At 49.9% G+C, this 19,693-nt stretch overlaps 1 protein-coding gene across 10 annotated transcripts in view; it reads left to right on the top strand.

Moving 5' to 3' along the window:
* The window catches only part of CADM1 (cell adhesion molecule 1), a 166,297-nt gene that overhangs the window by 121,996 nt on the left and 24,608 nt on the right, over positions 1 to 19,693 (top strand). For 6 of the 10 annotated variants that reach the window (XM_076358456.1, XM_076358463.1, XM_076358461.1 and 3 more), the window contains exons 6-8: positions 8,829 to 8,928; positions 11,930 to 12,102; positions 16,205 to 16,276. In XM_076358456.1, coding sequence (XP_076214571.1) covers positions 8,829 to 8,928; positions 11,930 to 12,102; positions 16,205 to 16,276 — 345 coding nt within the window. The remainder of the gene's footprint in view (positions 1 to 8,828; positions 8,929 to 11,929; positions 12,103 to 16,204; positions 16,277 to 19,693) is intronic. The other 4 variants (XM_076358465.1, XM_076358464.1, XM_076358460.1 and 1 more) reach the window with 1 other exon arrangement.

The following is a 19,693-nucleotide window of genomic DNA, read 5'->3' as shown; positions in this document are numbered from 1 at the left end:
TCTCTCCCCCTAAGTCCTGCCCGTTCCCGCCAAGGGCACAGCGGACCCGCCCCTTTGGAACATCAGCAGGGCACAGGAAAACATTTTTCTCAGCAGACGTTGTATTTCTCTGCACTTAACGTCTCCAACTCGAGCATGAAATGCGTTGGGGAAGGACGGGAGGATGATGGATGGAGCCTTCTCAGATAATGAGGTATTTTTGTCTGACTGAATTTCAGAGTACGGAGAGATTTTTTTCTAAGATGCAACTCGGAAGTTGTCAGGGTTTTTCTCAAGAACAAACCAGGCAGAAAACAAAAAAAAACCTGCAGAGTTTGCAAAGTGGGGAAGGGAGTTGTGGGACGTTTGTCAGCACGGGGAACTATTCCAAATGCAGCCTGCGGAAGGGAACAGACCCTGAGCCGCGTGCAGTTTGTGCCCCTGGGAGTCGAGCGAGCTTGAAACGAAAACGGGCGTTTTCCGAGGTCACTCTCCCACGCAGCCCAGCCGTTTTCCAAGAAGAATTTGCTGCGGCTGTTCCTCACGCCCTGCTTCGGGGCTGCGGTGGTGGCTTTTGTAACGCTCCCCCGGGCGCGCAGGCAGGGTGCAGGTTCGGGGTGGCTGATGGCGGAGAGCAGGAGGGAGGCGTTTCTTCCCCCAGAGTTCCTCCGTTCTCCCTTCAAAACGTTTACCTTTCCTCTTTTGAAGGTGATTTTCTTAAAGCTTCTTAAAGTCAAATGTCTTTTGGTAAATGAGGACCTTACGCGTCATTGACAGTCTGGAGCGTTTGTACTTTGGCTTATTTGGAAGCGTTGGCTAAAATGTGTATTTATTTTATTGAAAGGTTCTCCTCCGCTAAAAAAGGAAAGAAAGGTGCAGAAATCTGTCTGCAAAGCGACCTACTTCACTCCGTCCTAAAAACAATTCGTTTGAACATTTTCTTCTGTGCTGTAGTTCAAAGAAAAATTGCAGACTTGGGGGTTTTTGGGTGGCTTAAGTTCCCCCGATGACTTCGGGAAGGTGTTTCTAAACGGCTGTTGGCCTCCTCACCCCAGGCTGGGGTTGTTCCAGGTTTCCGAAGCCGGGAGGAAGGAAGCAGGCGGTGCTCTTGGAGGGGGACAGGCAGAGCAAGTTCAGACTCTTCACGGGGTGAAAGCGCGGGGTTCGTCTAACGGTTAATCTCGCAGCACCGGCGTACCCGGTGCACGTGCGGCACCGAACCCTCCGCCGCCTCAGCCCCGGGTTAGTAAGGCAGTCGTTGGCTCTGCTACGCCTGGTTTGTCTTGCTGCTGCCCTGGCCTCTCCCTGGGTATTTCTGAGCAAAAAATAATAGACGTACTGATCACTTCTTACTGTGCCTAAACTTTAAAAATAAATACCAAGTTCACAGCGCGTGCACCGGGGGAAAGAGTGTTTTGCTGTGGCCAGCAGAACTGCGAGTAAGACTTGATTCATGCTGAGTAATAACTTGTCCTGCTCACGGAGTAAGCTATTTGTTGCACATGTAACGGGGCACAGCCTGGCCCTTTGTGAAGTTTTGAGATAAATGCTTCCAGGCGAATGGAGGCTACGTTACTAAAAAGAAATCTCTGCAAACGAGCACTCTGTAATACCTATGGAACGCTCCTGGTCGTGCTTCTCAAAGGCAAACAGAGCTTGACAAATGGTGCCACGTACTCACAGCAACGATAACACCTTCGTGCTTGATTAATAGCCACGCCAGTGAACGTATAACCCTCTGCGCTGGGCGGCCGCAATACGTTGCGTGGAATTGGTTTGAAAATACGCCCTGATTCTGGCCGGGGTCGCTTTCTTTTTGTGATTCAGTTCCCCCGATGAGGGAGGGAAGACCAGCGCGTTGAGTGTAATTTTAGAAAGGAAATGAAGCAACAAAATGCATTAAAATATCATTAAGGAATTGAATGGAACCAGATATTCGCGGAGACATTTAAGTTCAGCCTTTGTGGTACTTTTCCGTATCTCATTACGTGATACTGGAAGTGAAAGCCTCAAAGTCTTGATTTGGCATTTTCTCTGGGCTGCTTTTTTTTGTTTTGGCTTTTCTGAAGTTGTTATTAATTGCACTTTCATTTGTATCATATCTACACGTGTACTTTTAAAATACGCCCCGATGGAACCTGTTTCAGCCTCTGCTGTCACGGTGGGAGAATTTTTTGTGCCCGGTTACGTTAAAAATCAGACGTATGCCGTCGCATCTCCAGTAATCCTTGTATTTCTATCGAGAACAAATATTAATTGCATAGTATGCAGTGAAGTGATTAACATCAATGTAATTTATCATCTGGAGATTTCTAAAAAGGAATAAATGAGTTGTTTTGTTCGGCGAGGTGTTGACCCCTTCAGAAACCTTGATTTACGGCTTTTTTCCTTCTTTTAGTAAATATGAAAAGCACCACAATCAGCCAAGTGTTCAGTTATTTGATTTTCTGGGGCATTAGCCGCTCTTGTTTGTGACATTTCCCAGTTGGGTGCTCGTTTGCAAGCTCATTAATAAGGTTTTCTTGGAGGAATGTCGTTGGGAGCGAGGAGCGCGCAGTACGGCCTGGACTCTGCATTTCGCAAGCATTAAGCAGCAGTATGTGCTTATAATATTCAGAAGGGAAGTGTTTATACCCCGCATACCTGCCTGGCTTTGGCTTTCCTTTTCCCGCTGCAAGCTAAGTGTTGAAATTCCTTTAGTCGAGGGCAAATTTTGCGTTTGGGGTCGGAAGGCTCTTCACGACAAGTCGTGAACTGCCGGTCATGTGCTTAATCGTTATTTTAAACACCTATTTATTTAATAGGTTTGTGTATTTTGGCCGAAAATCAGCCATGCAGACTCTCATCCTCGCAAAAGGCGAGGAGAAGATAGGGGGTTGCCGGGTCTGGGCTGTCTCCGACGGAGGCAGACTTCATTTCCAGATAAGCAAACCCGCTTGATTTTAGGAGAAAGGTGACGGTTGTATTTATACCTGCGTATAAATGTTACCTTCGCTGACGTCTTTTAATAGCGAGAAATATACTCCCCCTGCTCTTCCCCTAGCATGCCAGCATGGTAAGGTACAGAAGCTGCCAGAAGTCGGGTTTTTTGTGTAGTTACTTTGGGCCACGGAACAAAGCAGAGGTGAGGAGCTGGATAAAATAGCGCCCGTCTGAAGAAAGACGTGTGAAGTATTATCTGGGTGGTTTTGAAGCTGGAATTACCTAGAGCGGGCAGGAACTCTGCGTGACCTGCGGGATCCTTCGCCTGGGGATGCCATCTGTCATCGTTTTTGCCAAGAGGTGCGCATCGGGAATTAATACAGTCATCGTAAAATGGATTTTAAAACTTGGATGCGGTACCGTGCAGGCAAGAGCATTTTCAGCTGAATCATTAAAAGAATCCATTTTGTAGTTTCCTCTGTTGGCAAACAGTCCGGCGTTGCAAAAGACGCCGGGCCGCGTGCTGCAGTACCCCTGGCCCAGACCCGCTGCAGGAGCACGTCTTTGTCTGCTCGCGTCTGCCGTGAAGAAGCCGGCCGTCTATAGTCTATAGTCATGTGCAATTTGCTCAGCGTACGTGCTTAGCTGTAATTTGGAGCAGAGAGAAATTTAGACTGGACATGAGGAAAAATTTCTTTACAGAAAGAGTGGTTAAACATTGGACCAGGCTGCCCAGGGAAGTGGTTGAGTCCCCATCCCTGGAGGTATTTAAAAGACGAGTAGATGAGGCGCTGAGGGACATGGTTTAGTGGGCATAGTGGTGTTGGGTTGACGGTTGGACTCGATGATCTTGGAGGTCTTTTCCAACCTTAGTGATTCTATGATTCTATGAAATCCCGCACTGAAAATGTACCGAGGGCCTGGGTAGCCCCTCTTGCCGTGTGTCCCCTCGGTTGAGCGTCCGTAAGCGATTGAACCATCGAGGAGAACCTCGGTGTTGTCGGGCGGTGCCCGTTCCTGCTCTGCAGTGGAGCTCTGTGAGGGCCGGCCCGCTCTCAAGAGCTTGTCTTCCTCATTCGTTGTTTTTGTGTGGTTTCCCCCCGAAGCAGCACATGGGAAGAAGGCTTTCGGCTGTCTTCCGACCTCAGCTGGGAGCGCGACGGCCGGGAAGGGCTGACTGGTTTGTTGCTGGTGGTGGCTGGCGCGGGTTAGGAGTCACCTGGGCTTCGGAAAAGAAGCAGTGTTTCCCAGAATGTTTTTACTGTGTTATTAATGACTGGCTCGGTGCAGGTTTTGCAGGTTTAGAGCGGACAGATTGCTGCGTTGTAGGAGCCGTATCGCTTGCACGGAGACTGCTGGAGGAGCAGGAGCTGCTGCGGTGTGATGATTCAACTCTGGTACGATTGGCATGGCCCCAAAGAACACGTACGTCGAGCGCAGTGCAGGCTTTCTGTGGCAGCTTCTAGCGGCTCTTGTGCCCAGTGAAATTACTGGGTACGACCACAGAGTTAAATTTCTTGCACGTAGTTTCCTCATTAGGCATATTCTGATTGTATTTTCAGGGAGAGGGTGAGAACGCAACCGCCTTTCACGTGCCTTCTTGCCCTTCCCGAGAAAACCAACCTCTTACTTCAGTCCGTGGTCGTACTCCAGATAATAGGCATGCCTCCTGTGTGTTGGCATCCTTGCTGGCTGCAATGTCTGAGAATTTAGCCGCAGGGTGGGTGGCTGGAGGAACCCGTGCCGCTGCCACCTCCGGAGCGCCGGCTGCACGCCTCCAGGAGCTCCGAAGGTTACGCCAGCCATTTGGAAAGAGGCGCCTCGGGGGAGGCTGGAAGTTTGCCCTCGGCTCGGTTTTGGTTGCGGAGCGGCGGGGTGGGAAAGGGGGTGTGCGGCGGAGGGTCCCGAGGCTGACCCGGCCGGAGCATGGTGGTACCCCCGGGCGCGCGAGGAGGTCAGGCTTGCCAAATCCGTCTGGTGACGAGCTTTGAGAGGGTGAGCTTGCCCGCCTTGGAGATCGTAGGCTGGCCTGATGAAAGGAAATGGGTAGAAATAATAGCCTTAGGCTTTTGCGAGGCACCGAACTCGGTATAACGTTGATATCTTGGCTGATTAATGAGATCTAAGCGTTATCGATGGAGCGCACATTTAAATGGATTAAGAAATCACTAACTGGCAGATCTCAAAGGGTAGTCATTAGGGAGTAATCAGCAAACGATGGTATTTTTAGAGTGCCTGCACTGGCCGGGGTGCTTGGCCCGATGCTGTTCAGTGCTCCCACGAAGCGTTTGAAGTTCTTAAAAAGTCACTGTTAATAATCTTTGCTGATGGCGCAAAAACTGGGCGAGCAGCTAATAAGAGGAAGAATTGGGACACACGCAGAGAATGAGTTGAGTGTTTTGGTCACTTCCAAACCACGGAGCTTTAAAACTATGAAGCGTCGGCGGGCGCAGCCTGGGACGGCCGGTGAAATCCGGAGGGGAGATGCGCTCTCCCGCCTCGGCGGCTGGGCTCCGTCTGAGCCATCGAGCGAGCGCCTGCCGCTTCGGCACGACGTGTCAGCTGGAGGGGTCTTCAGCATCTCCGTTGCCTGAGAAATTAAAATGTAGGTTGTTCGGCTGGGAGGGGAGGGAAAGGAGGATTTTTTCGGCGCGGGGTCGGGCTGGCACGCACCGTAGCTGACCGGCGGGGCGAGGAGCGGGGCGTGCTGTCCCCTCCGGGAAGGCTGCGGTTCCCGCGCTTGCAGGCACACGGCACGCCTGTGGTAAAAGAAATCTCATCAAGCGCAGAATGGGTTTGTAATAAGTTTTTCAAATTGGTTGCCGCTGCAGCATAACCTTTAGACTACTGGTATTTAACCTTGTATATCACTCTTAGCTTTTGAATGAGTTTAGCTTAATAAAGGTGCCTTATTAAATTACCGGGCTGTTTTTTTAAGCTGCTAGAAATAGGCATACTAGGAAATAGCTTTGGGTTGTTAGATCTAATTGGCTGCCAGTGGAGTATGTAGCAGCTTAGATGCATAGGTGCAAGTGTTTGTTTTTAGGTAGTAGTCCAGCAGTATGACATTATGACGTTCCGAGTCGAGGATTTCGGGCTGCTGGAATGCCCCTGGTGGTAAAAACTCCGCTGCTGCTTGCCTTACGCCCTGGATCACCGTCCGAGACAGCCATTGCCCCAGGTTATGCAGCCACAGATGTCGCGGCTAGAACACGGCCTTTTTAATAAAGTGGTTTAATCGGTGGCAAACTGCTAGTCCAGGCATTGAAAACCGTCACAACTTGACCAGTGTGGGCTGCTAAATGTCACAATCCCGGGTAGGAACTGCGCTCGGGATCCCACGGTGCTGGGCGTTTTACAAAGCTTTACTGACGGAGTCCATAATCTGAAGAAAATGCAGTGACGTTGTCCGAGACGGGACGCTTAGCAGCAGAGGTAGGACTTAAGGTTATCTAAAGGCACGTCCTTGGAAAAAGGGGAAGACAGACACCACCGCCACCCCAACTTCTTGGCCAAAGCGAGTGAAATTTTTGTTGGACGCCGCGAGCCTAATCAGAACGCCGGTTCTCCTGAGTGCCCAGCCATCCTCCTGCATCCTTCAGACTCGGGAAGCGTTTTCAGAAGTGCCCGCTGTAATTACCGGCGTGCTGGCGAGTCCTGCTTAGGAGAGACGTTCGCTGCGATACCTCTATGGGGAGTGCTCTTGTCTTCACGAGTGCCTGCGCGTGTGCTAAGGAAGCCCGGATTTATGTTGGAGGTGACATCTCTGCGGCGTCCAGATCGAAACGCTGCGGGTTCGCTTTGCTGCTTTCGTTCGTTTGAAGGGGGACCGTGGGGCTGGAAAGCTGAAACAGAAGGGCTCACCTCCTGCAGTTCTGGGAGAGCTCGCCGAGTTTGCAGCTCGTTCTCAGTACGGCAAGCCTTCAGTGTATTCCTCTTGATTTCCATAAGTAATTGTCAGCTGGTAAACAGCTCATTAGAAATACTAAAATTTACCTAATGAAAACGGGATGGGAGCGGCAGGAGAGGCAAGCCGCAGGAGATGTTGCGCAGAGCTTTCTCAGCACAGGCTGCTGTAGCCTTTGTGTTCCCACGTAAATTGGGCTGAAAAGGTTTTCTGCTCTTGCTACAGCACGGAGTATAATAGCATCCATGTTTCTGGCATGGGCTCTTAGGTACTGCCGCAAAGCAAATAATAAATAGCGAGCAGATGGCTGGGGGGGTGGGAATTGTGAACGAGAGCGGTGAGCGTGAGCGCAGCGTTGAAGATGCTGCTTGTGATTTACTTGCTGCACAATACTTGGTTTAATTCATCTTCCCGCGTTTATGCATCCTGTCAGTGCTCACGGTGCAGACCCGAGCGTCGCAGACCAAGCTTAGTACAGTATTGCAGCACCGCTTTTTGCTTTCCTGTGCTTTTCTTGTGGCTACTTGCGCCACGTCCCGTCCCCCCCCAGCCCAGGGCTGGCTTGTACCTCCGAGACCTGGACCGCCTCGGCCGTACTCACACCGCGCTGCGACGGGGGAGCCCAGGTACGCCGGGGACGGGTCCCGGCCCCGGGGTTTGGCTCAAGGGCACGCTGGGAGGCTCTTTTCACCCTCCTACGAAGGACCTTTTTTCCCCTCGGCTCGCGCCTGGAAGGTACCGGTCGCTCCCACCTCTTCACTTGGCGTGTGCGGAGCGCTAAGCCTGTTCTCAGGCACGCCGAAGTCGCCCATGTTTCTGCTGGAAGCGGGGCTCTGCACCTCGGGCGTGTGACACCCCCAAAGCGTCACAGTCCCCGTGCGGCTGCCGCGGTTTCCAGCCTGCAGAGACGCCCGAGTTTCATAGCTGCGAGAAGCATCTGTAATGGGGATTAGTTTATAAAATGTTTGTGGTATAGTCATCTCGGGAGAGGATTTACTCGTGTAGCTTATTCCATTACTGAAAATTATGAGAGTTTAAATTGGTTAAATCCTGACACGGATTTTTTTTTTCTAATCTCTGTTATTCCATAGGAAGCATGTTAATGAGTTAAACACAGTTAATAAAATGCAGCAAGCCAATATTTTTGGTAGCGGTTACTCTCAAAGGAAATAGAAACATTTAAATGGTTTCAACCTTTATGCATACTGATTTTTTGCCTGCCTTTGTTCCTTACAGTTGAGTAAATTCCTGAAAAATACATATGGCTTAATGGCATTTGTAGCATTGAATTGATTTCTTGCACTGATAACATTTTTGCTACGGCTTAGGTTGCGTTTTTAATCTGTGTTTCAGTTGTAGGAGATAATGAATTTTTTAATTGTGGACTCTGGGTTTGTGGTATGGCTTTCTTTTTTGTCCTGCAGGGTCTTACTAAAGTGTTTTTGAGTTGGCTCCCTACCTATAAATGCTTTAATTCTCTGTGTTTGTTTTAGGATTTAGAAGAGCTTCCTTTGGACGAAATGAAACCTTCTGTTGTTTAAACAAAAGCAGCAGTGGCTGTGACTTCTTCTTTTTGTGTTTCTAACGAGCGTCTTTTGTAAAGCCCAACGTATTAATATGCGTGGACGCCGAGTGTTGTCATACACTAGTATACGATACGTGATAAAACCTATCAGTTCTGAGCACCGCAGATACCTCCGGTTTCTCCTCGGCGTGAAGGCAGAGGAGTTCCTTTTAGCTTGAGCGAGTTCAGAGACAAACTCCCAACGCAGCAACATGTATTTCCCGGGGAAGCGCGGTGCTTCGGTCGGAGCGCGAGGTGCGGTCGGCTCCGGCTTTCCCTGCTGCCGCCCGCTTCGGCTGGGAGCACGCGCCGAGCTCGCCCGCCGGTTAGGCAAACGGCACGGAGGGGGCCGAGAGGAGCGCGGCGGCCGCGACCGCCTCTCCCTCCGGGCGCGCGCGCGAACCCGATCGGGTTTGACACGAGAGTTTACGACATGATGGTTTTTTTGTCCTGCAGATAAGCCTCAAGTGCGGGTTTCTCAGAATTACCCGGCGCAAGGCCTCACGAGAGAAGGGGAGCCGCTGGAACTGACGTGCGCAGCTTTTGGAAAACCACAGTAAGTTGGACACTTCCCGAGGATGGACCAGGTTGTCCGGCAGTGACGGGGTCGTGCTGCAGAAGCGTGCGGACCTCGTTTGGCCTCTCTCGCTATTGCAGACGCTCAATATGCCGTTCTCTGCTGCGAAGACGATGTAACAGCGTGGGAGAGAGATGCTTTCTGCACCTGAGCGTCTGCTGCACAACTAAGATACCTATTTTGATTTGCGTTTACTCCCGTATGACTACATGGCTGAGGGGTTTCTACTCGAAGAGCTCCTAGGGGAGCTCTTCGCGGCTACCGTGCAGCAAGCCCTCGGGTGCAGAAGGGAAAGGGCCCGCGCCTGTACGCCTCTTCCCCCAGGGAATGGCTTGGGTGGCAATCGGTCGCAATTAATCTGCAAAAGCGGGGCCGGGGGCCTGCGTATTGGATCCCCGTGAGGTGCCCGTACGCAGAAGTGAGACTGGCACCAAAGAGTTGTGTTGGGCGCTTGTAAAAGTGGCATGGATCCCGAAGGTAAGGCAGTCTGTCTTTCTGCTCGTATTGACTATGTGATGGTTTTCCTCCCTTTTGGTGCCCTGTGTGGTTTTTACGAAATGCAAGTTTTATTCTTTCTCCTCTTCTTGCCATGCCCTCGAGGCGTCCTTATACAGTTGAAGAAATGTATGCATCAGGAAAATCCCGGCAAGGGAGGGTAGATTTTTCTTCCACACTTTCATCGTTGTTCTGATTTAAGTTTTGTCGACTTCTTTTTTGTTTTTAAAATACTTCCTCTTCCACTTGGATGTATGGCTGTCAAGTATTTACTATCCTCTTTTTATTTTCGTCATGTTCATAAGATTTCTGCAAACGTCCCTGAAATCTGCCAGCGTCTCCTTGGTAGCGTGCCCAGAGCTGAGGAGTTACTGCAGGTGTAGTCGAACTGGAAGCCATCTGGTTTGACAGTCCTGCTGCTGTGGGCAGCGGCAGGCAGGGTGTAAGCGCTCAGCAGCGAGGAGGCTTGGGGTACCGTCATCCTCCACGGTAGCGTGCCTCCTCTCCCAGATTATTTTGTTGATTCCTGCTTCCCAGTTTCTTCTGTTCGGCACGAGGCCGATTCCTTCCCCCTACACTAGAGACTGGCACGTCCCCTGCCGAGTTCCACTTTAATATCTGTTCCCCGCTCAGGGTCTGTCAGAGCCCCTTTGCATTCCTCCTCTCATGGGTAACTGCCGTTCCTCCCATTTGCTATCATCTGGGAATTTAACAAATAGGCTTCTTTACTTCCCCCCCCTCCCCCCCTTCCCTTCCAGGCTATGAATAAGACATACACATGTTAAATAAGACAGGCACATCTCCCCGGCAGCATGCCACTTAACGTTACGGTGATGCTGGTAACGTGCTAGGAATTCGCTTATGTAGGTCACTTCACCTGTGTCTCTCAAAGCGTAAGAAAATATACAGTAAAATAATGGGCTGCGTTTAGCTCTATGTTTTTAAGATAAACGGATTTCACAAAATCCTTTGCAGAGGTTTAAGATGAACAGGGGTGTTTCTCCAGTTAAGCAAAATCATTTCTCTGCAAAATTGGGCAACAGAAACATCGGGGGAGGAAAGCTCAGAGGAAAACAAAAGACCAGAGAGTAGAAGTTTCTATTTTGGTATTAATACGGGTCTTTTGTTAGATTAGACACACACACGCACACACACCCCCAGGACTATGACAAAAGTGGGAAGAGACTGGAGCGGTCGCTTCTAGGACGTCTCACGTCTCTGAGAAACAGGCTGCTGTGCAGCGCACGCAGCGCCTGAAACCTTGGGACTCCAAAATCGCAAATAGCCTTTTGAAAACCGTAGCCAGGAGCATCAAAACCCTTTCCACCCCTATTGAGGCGAAACTGCGTGCCTGCTCTCTCAGGAGCTTCTGCTGCCCGTGCCGTGGCTCGTGTGCCAACGGCTCGGAAGCGAGGAGGAGAGCGCCAAGCCCTTGCCCAAAGCCAGATGCCAGCTTTGTAGCCGGCAGCCGATAACCCAACTGGTTTTGCTCGGTGTTGTATCCGTCCCGGTCGTGTGGCTGGGATGCTGAAACCTCAGGAGCTTCTACATCGTGACAGTAGGCTACCATTTGGGCGCTAGGAGAAGCCCGAGCTCTGAGATACCTCCGGCAGCACGAGCTCCCAGCAAAGTCCGACTTGCAAAGTTTGGAAGTAGACAGGCTGAAGAACGCTTTCCTGCATAAACCTCCCCTTGTAAGAGCTCGCTGTTGAGCCGCCCTGAGAGGTGCTCTATGTTTCTTGCTGGGGAAGGCTGTCTCAGGCGTAGCTGATCTGTCCTTACCGCTGCTTAAAGACTCCAATAAGTATAATAGATTTTTTTTTTTAAAAAAAGAAAAGACCCCCTCCCAAGCCCTTAGCACTCGCTTTCTTGGCTAGCTCTAGCAAAACACGCTGATTTCGTTCCCTCAATGATGCAAACGGGATACTCCTTTTGGTTCTGGTAGCAAAGGGATGCAGGAGAGAGGCTGCCAGTTGGCCAGGCGGGACTGGGGGAGAGGAGAAAGGCGTTCCTCTCTCCTAGCAGCTAAAACGTTCTCGGTGAGCGGCACAGCCACCGCTGAGGTAAATAGGTCCATCGCATCGCTTTGCGGAAGGGTTCAGACTCGACAAAAACGTACGTGTTCTGCCACATGCTGTCCAGGTCTGCACTCAGAGCACCCTGCGGATGCACATTTAGTCCGTAGAGCCACAGATTTCAGGTTTACTGAATAAGCGAATGATTAACCACTAATGAACTTTCTTCCTGCTTGCATTAGTGTTTTCGGAAAATTTAAGGTCTGGATACAGTTTCCTGTTGGGTTAAAATAAATTTAAATTGAGGAAGCCCGACAGCATCTGGGCTTGAGTAGTGCAAAAAAGTATGTGTTATTTCTTTACAGTTTTTCTTGGTTTGGGCTTTCTGTCTGTGGATGAACTATTGAAGATGCCATCTTTACCATAGGAAAATAGTAATGTGATTGTTTCTTTTTCTCCCTCCTCTGTAGGCCTACGGACATGAGGTGGTTAAGAGTAGATGATGAGATGCCTCAACACGTTGTAGTGTCTGGTTCAAACCTTCTCATTAGTAACCTAAACAAAACAGATAATGGTACATACCGCTGTGAGGCTTCAAACGCGGTGGGGAAATCACATGCGGATTACATGCTGTTTGTATACGGTACGTGAGAAAAACCACCGTTCTTCTAGACTCATTTACACATAATTGCAACATACCGCGCTCTGAAAGCTTTGACGGACGTTAACGTTTTGCTTAATGCAAGATTTACAGATAGCTCCTGACACGTCTACGCTACGCCGGGCTGGGGTAGGGGCTGGAAAACCGTTGATTTTGCTCCTGTAAGTCTCGGTGTCCTGCATCGGGCGCAGAGCCTGTTCCAGTGCCCGGTGAGCTCCTTCCTCCGGAGCTGCGCTCGTGGCCTTGCCACGGCACTCGTGTGCTGGCAGGTGAAGCCTAAGGAAAAGCCAGAGCAGGGGCACGCGGAGAACTCTGAAGTTCTCCAGCCTGACAGTTCTCCTAGGACTTCTCCGATAATTCCTGTTCCTTTTTTGTGATGCCTTCTCCAGTGCCTTCAGCAATGGTCCGGGGGGGGGGGGGGAGGGCAGGCGGTCCAAGTCTTTCATTAGCAAGTTAAATGACCGAAGAATCAGCCAGCATCCCCAGATAATTACAAACCAGTAAATAAACTGGAGGAATGAGATGTCTTAAGCCTCCCTGTGGCCGCTGAGCAGACACTAAAATATGTCTCAGCATCTTTTTAAAGTGCTATTAAGTACCTACTTTAATTCTTCAGTTCCTCTGTGTTGTTTTGCCATTGCTTTAAGCCTTGTGCTCCTGTCACGAGGCGCTGCTTATCATAAAGATTCAGTAGGCACTCGAAGAGTGATTCCCCCAGTTTAATTATGAGCAGTTCCCTTGGGCTGCGTATTTCAGCTTTCTCTGTTAAGAGTGGTTATTGTGTGGCTGGGCTAAGCTCGTGGTGGGTATTGCCTGTTACTCAGAGGGGACAGTAACTTGCTTTGGTTTGAAGTTCATTCCCTGCAACAGCCGCCTGAAGCTCTGCAGTCCAAATTCTCGTGTACTTGCTCCGATCCGGATAAACAGTCGACGTCGCCTATCCAAATGCCACTTGCACAAGAGCCATTTTAAGCCCAGTCTTAGAAACCTGCCCAAAGATTGAAGGTAACACCGAGCTACAGCTTTGAGCTGAAATTGAACTCATCTGCCACATCATACGGGTAGCTCTCTAGTGCCTGTAGCTCCAAAAGACTCCCATTTACAAAGTGAAGTCAGAGACGCGTTTCTGATGGGAATAATTTGTATGCTCGTGGTATAAAAAAATACCTCGTTTACATCGGTGTTTCAGGAAACGACTAATGTTGCGGAGAACAAGGAAGGTGAAATAGGACACAGGCAGTTCCCCGTCAGATTAAAACTATGGAAAGCTACTGCCCTAAGGCAGTTGTAGACGAGGTGGTTTCATTCCTTGTATAGTTTTATGTAGCTGTTTTGGCCCAAGTCGCTGCTAGATCAACTCCCACCAATGTTAGTGGCCTGGGATTTAGAGCTCATCTTAACTCTCGCACTCGTTAATTATTCTGGGTTTTGGATGTGGGCAAGAGCGAGACCGCGCAGGACTTCATCAGCGCTGCTCCCCCTCAGGATTAAATCCACCGGAGGAGACCGGAGACGGTATCATTTTAAAGGAGGTGGAGGTTCCCAGGGGATGTAAACATGTGGACTCTAGTTCAAGCATCCAGCAGACGCTTTGGCCACGTAGGGAAGGGCTTTTCGTGGTCTCTCAGGAGCTCGCGGGCAAATAACGGGTTTACATCCCATCGTGTCCAGTTCCTGCACGTTTGGGAGTGTCCCACTAGGATCCGGCACTCCGGACAGCGTAAAGAATTCCTTTAACCCTGAATTTAAAAGGGAGAAGTCCAGGGGTGTTGGTGTGGAGGAAGCAGTTGGGCTGTGGCCATCACCTGAAGCCCCCGGTACAGAACCTAGCTCGGGTTGTGGCTGAAGGAAACTTCTGCTGCTTGCATAGAGCATGCCCGTCTCTCCCCCCTCGTCAATGGAGAGCATTTACGTCTCCAGCCCTTGGCACCTTTCCCCACTAAAAGACGGCAAATATTCTATCGGCACTGGAATCGGTGTCCTTGCAGAAACGTCTCTGTGGGCGTAGCGTGGAGGTTGGTGGGAGGGTGTCCCTCGCTGCTTGCCCTCTGCCTCACCGCAGACGGGGCTGGTTCTCACCCCTTGTCGGTGCAGGGCTCCCCCAAATCACGTTAGCCTGGGAAGCGGGGGGAATTACGGGCACGGTCCCTCCGCGCCTGAGGTGTCGTAGTGGCGTAGCGAGAGCCACAGCCGAGCCGTGGTCCGGCACACCTCCGCGAGAGGCAGGGTTGACGTAGTCTCCGTACCAAAGGGATGCGTCTGCAGTGAAACGGTTTTTCGTGCAAATGGCTTCCAGCAGCCAGGGCTTGCCAAATAACTGCTGCTGAGCCGTGCTTAACGCACCTTCCTCCCCTGCGCACGTGGTATAGGGATGTGGAATCACGTGGACACACACCAAAAACGTGTTTATTTTTAACATTTGTTTCACGCTTTTCCTCCCCGTGGGAGCGGGCAGGCACATTTGCTAGAAACTTCTAGCGCGATTACCTCGCAATCTTTTTTTTTTTTTTTTTTTTTTTTTTTTTTTTTTTTTTGCTTTTATCGAGGAAGAGTCTGCTGCAATAGCATCGTCCCCGGGCAGTTTGTGAGACGAGCTGGGTCTATCGGCCTTTGCTGGTCCCCGGCGAAAGGCTGGGGACTTTCTTCCCCCGGTTCTGCTGTGCTTCAGCTGTTCCGCTCTCCGCTGCTCCTGGGGAGACGTATGTAGTTACGAGCAAGGAGGAGGTTCCCTATCGTAAGTCCAGGGACTGGGATGCTTCGGATGTAGGGGAAGGACGATAACCGCTTATAATACAACCGTAAATAAGCGCTCCCCAGCGAAGCGAACTCCGAGGTGATGGTCCTTCGTTTTCAGGAAGTTGTATGGAATATAATGAAGGTGCAGCATATAATTAAAGTTCAGATGCATTAATTAGGGAATCTGAGAGAGCTCGCTTGGAGATAAAAGAGTAGCAGGTGTGTTAGCGATGAGAAGTTGACGTGCTAAAGAGGAAACCTAAAATCAAAAGCCCGTGAAATGTTTCATGCTCTATTATTGCCGAATGAATCCGTAGTTCAAAGTCTTCCCGACTACTTAGCGCATTCAGTTTGATCGTCTGGGCATTGCTACATATTTTTTCTTTTACATCTTCTCATATCTACCTTCTCCTGCCCACTAATTTTGAGGAGGATGTGCCCCTGCAGGTAACACAAATACTGCGAAGAGCGGCAGCGTTTGAGTCTCGACAGGTCGAGTACCTCTGAGAAATGGTTATCGGCCACAAAGAGAAACATCCCGTAGCCGTGTTTCTCATTAACGACGCGCTAGTAGCCACAACAAGAGCGCTCAACCGAAATTGTCAGAAGAACACTGACCTTTTTTTTATTAAAAGTTCTCGGTGAAATTCTTCATACCTTGAAGTTGATATTTAGCGATGATGTTCTCATTTCTTCGTGTTTATCACTGTCTCGGAAGTCGTTTTTAACACCCTGCTGACGTGCATTCATAGAGGAAGAGCGGTGACGTTAACGGCCCTGGGAAGAGAGGGCGGTGCACTCACGCGCTGTTGATATTTAGCCCGTTGAGCGCAGCGGGGCCCCTCACACAAACCTCCCACCTGGATTTTCAAACGTACGTGTAGAAGACCAACAAAGCACCACTGTGTCTCTCTTTGTACATGTAAGCTGTTCGTTTTGTTGTGGAAAGCGTGCAGTTTATTTTTCTTATGCCTCTCCCATTCCATCTCTCTCTCTCATTGACTAATTTATGCTGGGTTTATTTATTTTTTTAATTTTTTTTTTAGCACTGTAGAAGGCAAAAAGGGGGAGCGTTTCGGGGCCAGATTCTCCAGCTAGAGTCGGTCCGCGCGCAGCTCCCGAGATGCGGGTTGAGCTCGAAGCCGTGTCCAGCTGCTGAGGATCTGGCCCGCTGTCCTTAAAGCCAGCTGGGCAGTCACCACCTGGTTTTAGAGGAGGAAAGACGTCCGACAGCCGTGCTGCTTCTTAGCATCCTTGTTTTTCTCTGATCACGATTGATCGCTGTTGTGTTCTGCTTGGTTTTTCTTAATTTGCTTTTTTATTATTTTCCTTTTTATATTTTATCCAGATCCCCCCACAACTATCCCTCCTCCCACAACAACCACCACCACTACCACCACCATCCCTACCACCATCACAGGTATGGTACCTTCATAACCATTGGAAATGTCCTGAATGTTTATTGTCTTTTATGTATGTAAGCAGAGCATGAAGCCTGGGGAAAAACAACAAACAAGTCACTTGCCTTTTTTTTTTTCTTTTTTTTTTTTTTTTTTGGTTGGTTTGGGTTTTTTGGCTCTCAAATACACCCGCTGTACAGCATGAGTCCTGGTCCGGCAGTTCGACGGGCCGGATAGTCCTTACTGCAGGTGTTTCTGAAACGCGGGAATTGCCGTGGCAGAAAAAGCTCTTAATTCAGTTACCGGGGGCTGGTATCGGGTGCTTGCAAACGAAGGATGCGAACAGCCGTAGAGCTCATTGAATACGGGCAGTCGTTTCAGCCGCAACCCCGTCAGTGTCAATTTCTGAGCAGTTTACGCTCGGAAGCAGAGTTTGGTCTTTAGTAATTTAATTCGCCTCACGTGACTCGAGATGCTTTTTCTCACGCTTAGGTGTTTGGTCTGTCTCTGTGATAAGCCCTCTGCCTCCCTCTCCCAGAAAAGCCCTTTTTTACTGAGCCGAACAGCACCTGTAGGGCCCTTTTTGAGGAGCTGGCTTTTAGCATTTTGAGGTTTTTCCCTGCCTCGCGGGAAAAGAGGAATAAAAACAACCAGCTGATCACGAGACGCCTCTCTCTCTCACACGCATCCGTCATATTGCCTCACTAGACCCGACTCTCTCCACTCATAGGGAAGGCCTTTCTGGTTTCTCTGTAATCATTTGCATTGCCATTTGTCTGATCTTTTCTATTTTGACTGCTGCTTTTGCTTTTGCTTGCCTTTTTTCCCCCACCCCCTCCCCACCCCCCCCCACCCCCCCCCCCCCACCCCCCCCCGAGGTAGAGGTGACAAACGGAAGGTGAGAATGGACCACTGAATAGCTAATGGCATAATGATGTTTATTGTTGCTGTAAACCATCCCCTGTGTAAATGCCTTCACGTTTTATTTGCTTTTACGATGTTGCTCAGCTGACTCTCAACTGTCCTGCTCAGGGTGTTTCGTGGCTTCTTTCCTTCTGAGGTTTTTGCAACCAAGTCAGACTCCGCTGGCACGGACAAGCGATCGAAGGCTTTCTTCCAACGTGCCTTAATGCGCACTGCGTGCGCGCCGTCTGCCACCCACCATCGTCTTGTCCAGACCTTGCCATTCTCCGTCTTCCTCCCTCCAGGTGGTTATCAATAGAACCGAACTCCAGGCACCCAAGTTTGGATGCTTGAGCCACTCCACAGCGAACGCTTTCCCGTTTTGCGATTTGGTCGCTTTTGTTTCAATTCTGTTTTTAATTTCTTAACTTAACCAGTTTTCATTGCAGAGTAGGTTTCAAACTTTACTAAAGTCTCCTTAAGAGCCGTTTGCAGAGCGACTCGGTCCCGTGTGTCTCGGGGTAAATCAACATGCATGCAGTTTTCTTTTGTTCTACCGTAATTTGCTAATGCTTTCAGTGAATTTTGGAAGGCTAAAAGGAAGAATTTGTCTCGATGCTTGATCGACCCCGTTACGTTTATGTCGGTGCCTGCTAACGTTCGTGACTGTCCTTTTCCCGGGAACTGGATTGTTATCCGCCTGTCATCTTGGGGATTGCCCCAGGACCGGCTTCCAAAGCGCGCGCTATCCTCACCTGCCATTTCAGGCTCCGAAGTAGTGGCCGTTCATAACAAACAGCGGTTTTGTTGTTTGCTCTTCCGCTGCGAGCGTTGCAACTTGTTTGTGAATTTTCCGTAGCCACTGGGCTTCTAGGCTCTCCTCCGCAAGTTGCTTTCTAGCTTTTTCACAGTAAAAATAAGAAGGGGGAGGTGGGTGGTTCTTGAAGTCGGAAACGGCTGTCACCAAGCCTCCTGTCCGAGCTGATTTCAAGGGTAGCTATGGTCTAGCTGCTGCTGTTGGGTGGCCCGGGTTTGGTAGTGGCCCCAGCAGGGTTTCTGCCTCGCTGATGAGTCGGTGACGCCCAGGAGCTGCTCAACACCCTCACGGCTACAGCTGGGTGGCGCTTCGTGAGTCCCTGTCTCCAGCCGTGAGAATCACTCCTGAAGTCCTCCTACAGGTTTGCTTTGAACACGGAGACGAAGGGACGATGGTCTTCCAGGAAGGGAGGACCTCCTGCCGTGACATTTTCCCAGCCGTTTCTCCTCAGTAACCTTCCATCGGAGCTAAACCGTTGCCCTGGGGATCGGCACTGCCCTTTGTGAGGGTGCTGCTCTACGGTGAGCCGCGACTGCATTGGAAAATGATGAGACGCACGCAAAAGATGCATTGACCGGCAGCTCTTTATTTCCTTTGCAAGCAGGACTGTGGGTTGCTTTTTTATCAGCCTAGCAGAAGTACCTTGGGATCAGGAGCGCGTGGCTGTCCTACGTTTTTCTCGCACCTTTGTTGTCAACGATGGAGGGTCTAAAACTCGAAGCCGGCTGACATGCTGTTGGCAAAACCCCGGGGGGGGTCTCCGTCGCCTCCTTGACGCCTTTCTGTATTGGCTTTGAACTGCTGAAGAGGCTAGAAATGTCACGAAAATGTAACGTTGTTTGCTGATTCCAGCAGTTACTGCTCACGATTATGTAGGAAGAAGATTAATTAATGCCGATAGACGTTTTTTATATTCTTCCCCGATACTGATCTAACGCTGAATCTTCTTGACGTGCGTCTTCACGTCTCCTGCCCACAAGTTGAGCGTGCTTCTCCCACAAAGAACAGCTGAGGCTTCGCCTCCCTTCTTCGTGCAGAAATGTGCACGTGTATGTTTTCCAGCCAGCAACCAGGCAGCATGAAGCTGCAGAAACTTTTGCTCTTCAATAGTTAAGGGACTTCGTAGCTGGGTAAAAATTAGGTCGAATTAACGTAATCTCTAGAATTACACAGCATAGTAGTGTTGAAACACTTTTTAAAGCCTCAAGAGACAATCGATACCTTCATTCCCATCATCACCAAAACCCTGAAGTGCTCTTCTAGTGTGACAGAAGTGCTTTGGTAGCAGACAGGGAGTTTCTTGTCTTCGCCGGCAGGCTGGGTGCGAGTCATCTGCCAGCCAGCTGGGTCGAAAACCGTTCCTTAGGATGAGGGGGACCCGAAATCTATTTTATTTTGCCTTTTTGCCCCTGTTTCGTGTATAATGCTGGCCTAGTTCGCGTCCCCTGAAACCACAGACTAGTCCTGAAAAACAACTGTCTTGTTTTAATTTAAAAAAAATTTAAAAAACGGGAAGAGACCCCTGCGCTGAAGCAGTTTCTCTGTCCAAAGCCCATGCTGTAGGTGTGCTGTCATCTCTAGTAGCTGCCCGTAGGAAATGATATCCTCGGCAGCAGTCCTTCTGAGTTACTGGAGATAACCTGTTCTGGATTCATTTTCCCCTACTAAAACTATCCGACAGAGCAAGCTCAAAGGGCTGCGTTTGCTGCTCCGCGTG

The sequence above is a fragment of the Aptenodytes patagonicus genome, chromosome 23 (genome assembly GCF_965638725.1).
Source record: "Aptenodytes patagonicus chromosome 23, bAptPat1.pri.cur, whole genome shotgun sequence".
NCBI classification, from domain to species: Eukaryota; Metazoa; Chordata; class Aves; order Sphenisciformes; family Spheniscidae; genus Aptenodytes; species Aptenodytes patagonicus.
Note: the sequence above shows the minus strand (reverse complement) of the source record. Positions and strands in the feature narration are given on the sequence as shown.